Source organism: Arachis hypogaea, chromosome 5, assembly GCF_003086295.3.
Source record: "Arachis hypogaea cultivar Tifrunner chromosome 5, arahy.Tifrunner.gnm2.J5K5, whole genome shotgun sequence".
NCBI lineage: Eukaryota > Viridiplantae > Streptophyta > Magnoliopsida > Fabales > Fabaceae > Arachis > Arachis hypogaea.
Window position 1 is genome coordinate 52,845,336 of NC_092040.1, and position 2,561 is coordinate 52,847,896.

A 2,561-nucleotide genomic window follows, 5' to 3' on the forward strand; every position below is an offset into this window, starting at 1 on the left:
TGATTGGGTAGTCCCGAACATTTGATGCCATTTAGGAACTCTGGTGTGAACCACTCTTATTGTACATCTTCATTCTCATCAGCTTGATATGCTGTGTCAGAACTCAAATACTCCTTTTCCATCATTGGAAAGATTGTCAAGACAAAATCGTTTACCTTCTCGACACTGTCAAGGGTGGTGCAAGAATTGCTCTACTCTGAAAATACCTGTATTCTGATATGTTTTACAACAAATTTGGATATGCAAATTCTACCAAATGAGAGAGAGAGTCATCAGTAGTTGTAATCAATAGATCATCTGAAATTTCAACTTTTGATTCATCACCAACAACAAAACCAAAATTTTCATTTCCATCATCGAGTATCCAATTAGCAAATCTCTTCATTTCACCTTCATCTTGTTCTGAAGAGACATTAGAAGCCTCATGTTCGTATGCAGTTTCAGAACTTTACAAAACGACCACAGATGGGATGAGTTAATAGCTGATGAAAATATATCGTGTCTATTCCCTTTCGGAATCACCGGAAGTATCTGTATGAAATCACCTCCTTGAACAACAACCTTACCACCAAATGGTTGATGTGTCTTACGTTGATCAATAACTGATACAAGATCCCTAAACGTCCAATCAAGTGCTTCAAATCCCATTTTATTGAGCATTGGAGCTTCATCCCAAATTATTAAACTACTTTGGATGAGCAGCTCAGACTTCAAACTGCCATGCTTATTGTTGCAAGTAGATTCATCACTAATTGTAATGGGTATTAAACCTATAATGAGCCGTTCTGCTACCAGGTGGGAGTAAAGACGCAATTTTACTGGATGCGACATTTAAAACAATCTTTTCTCTAGACTGAATAGCAGAAGAAAGTACATTATAAAAAAATGTGTTAGCACACCTACCATGTCCATAAATGAAGTAAAAACCACCAGAGTCTGTATTAACAGCATTGAGTATCTCATCGAATACTAACATTTGCTCATGAGTCATCTTTTGTTCCGTATATAAGTTTGTATGAGTCAACTCATTTGTGTCATATACTAACTCCTCTTCTATTAGCTTATTCTGAAAAAGGCAAACATCGAATATGGCTGGTTTTTCAATTTGCACATAATTATCTAATACAGTCATGTTTTCAATAATATCCTCAACTTCTTCAAAAAATTTTAAAAGATTTATAGCCAATTCCTTTAAAAATGATTTTCTTTGTCTCAGGTGTCTTCCTTTTTCATCCGTGCACACTTCTTCTAATTCTTTAGTATCTAAATTTGAATTAGATGTACTTGTCCCTATAATCATTAGAGATAATACATTAATTATTTTATATTATAAAGAAATTAATGTATCCTTAGATTCAAAAGAAAACTACATTATATTACCATTGTTACTGGCTATGTTAGTAATGTTGCTACATGTTATCATCATCTCTGTAAAATGTCCCTATTGATGTATTACCTGCTAAAAGAATCATGATTTAATTAAATTTTTGAATCCTATTTTTTTAGTTTTGTCATAAATAATATCAAACCTATTATTTGTCAATAAAAATAATAAAATTAAATACAATTTAAAAATTAATAGCCTTATAAATTACGTAAATTTAGAAAAAAATATTTACAAGTGCAAAGGGTGGTGTAGCACTCAATTGAGAGGATCTAGGAGAGTTTGGTGCTTAAATGAGAATTTACAAGTCTTGTCCCCCAGATTGAACTATGATAGTCAACAAGAAGACGAGTGCAAAAACAAGGTTTGGGACCTCGAAATTCACTTCAACAATCACAACTTTGGGGTCTTGTCACTTATTTAAATTTGCTTGAGAGCTTAATGCACCTAGTTTGGGATCCCGGGGGATATTGGATATGCAAGTATTGGTGGAGATTCAAAGAAGAATTCAAGCACAAGTGATGATTGGATTTTCGACGGTTTAGAATTTCACTAATGACATCTCGTTGTAAAGTATAGTCTCTAAACCAACAATAATCCTTTCATACAAAAATTTGTTTGTCACAAGTACAAACCCCTAAAATCTATAAACCGAAGTATTTAAACCTCAGGTCGTCTCTCAAAGGACTTGCAGGGTAGTGTTCTTGTTATTGGTTATTGATACGTAAAAATTTGATTTCACGTACAACCGGCAAGTATACCGGGTCGCATCAAGTAATAAAACTCACTAAGAGTGAGGTCGATCCCACGGAGATTGGTAGATTAAGCAACTTTAGTTAATGGTAAATTTAGTCAAGCAAACATAGTTTTGATTTCATGAGCATTTTGATTTTTGAACATAATTGCAAGAATTTAAATGGCAAAGAATGTAAAGAACTAGAAGAGAGAAATAAAGTGAAAGTAAATAACGGAAACTTAAATTGCAAGAAACTTAAATGGCATCAAAAGTAAATTGCAGGAAAATAGAGTGCTGAATTCTAAAGAGCAAAAGAGTAAATAGCAAGAAATAAGAAATAGAATGTAAATGACAAGAATAATAAATTGCAAGAATGTAGAATGGAATTGGGAAATGGGTATTCAAACACTAAGAGCAAAAGAAATGAGAATTAATGATAGA

The 2,561-nt window shown here is 33.0% G+C and overlaps 1 protein-coding gene across 1 annotated transcript; it reads right to left on the minus strand.

The window, feature by feature from the left end:
* Positions 1-381: 381 nt before the first annotated feature.
* On the minus strand, positions 382-1,132 carry LOC140173206 (uncharacterized). Its single transcript, XM_072195965.1, has 2 exons — positions 904-1,132; positions 382-818 (listed from the first exon to the last, which is right to left on the minus strand). Exons 1-2 carry the CDS (start codon positions 1,130-1,132, stop codon positions 382-384), a joined length of 666 nt encoding a protein of 221 aa, XP_072052066.1.
* Positions 1,133-2,561: the final 1,429 nt, after the last annotated feature.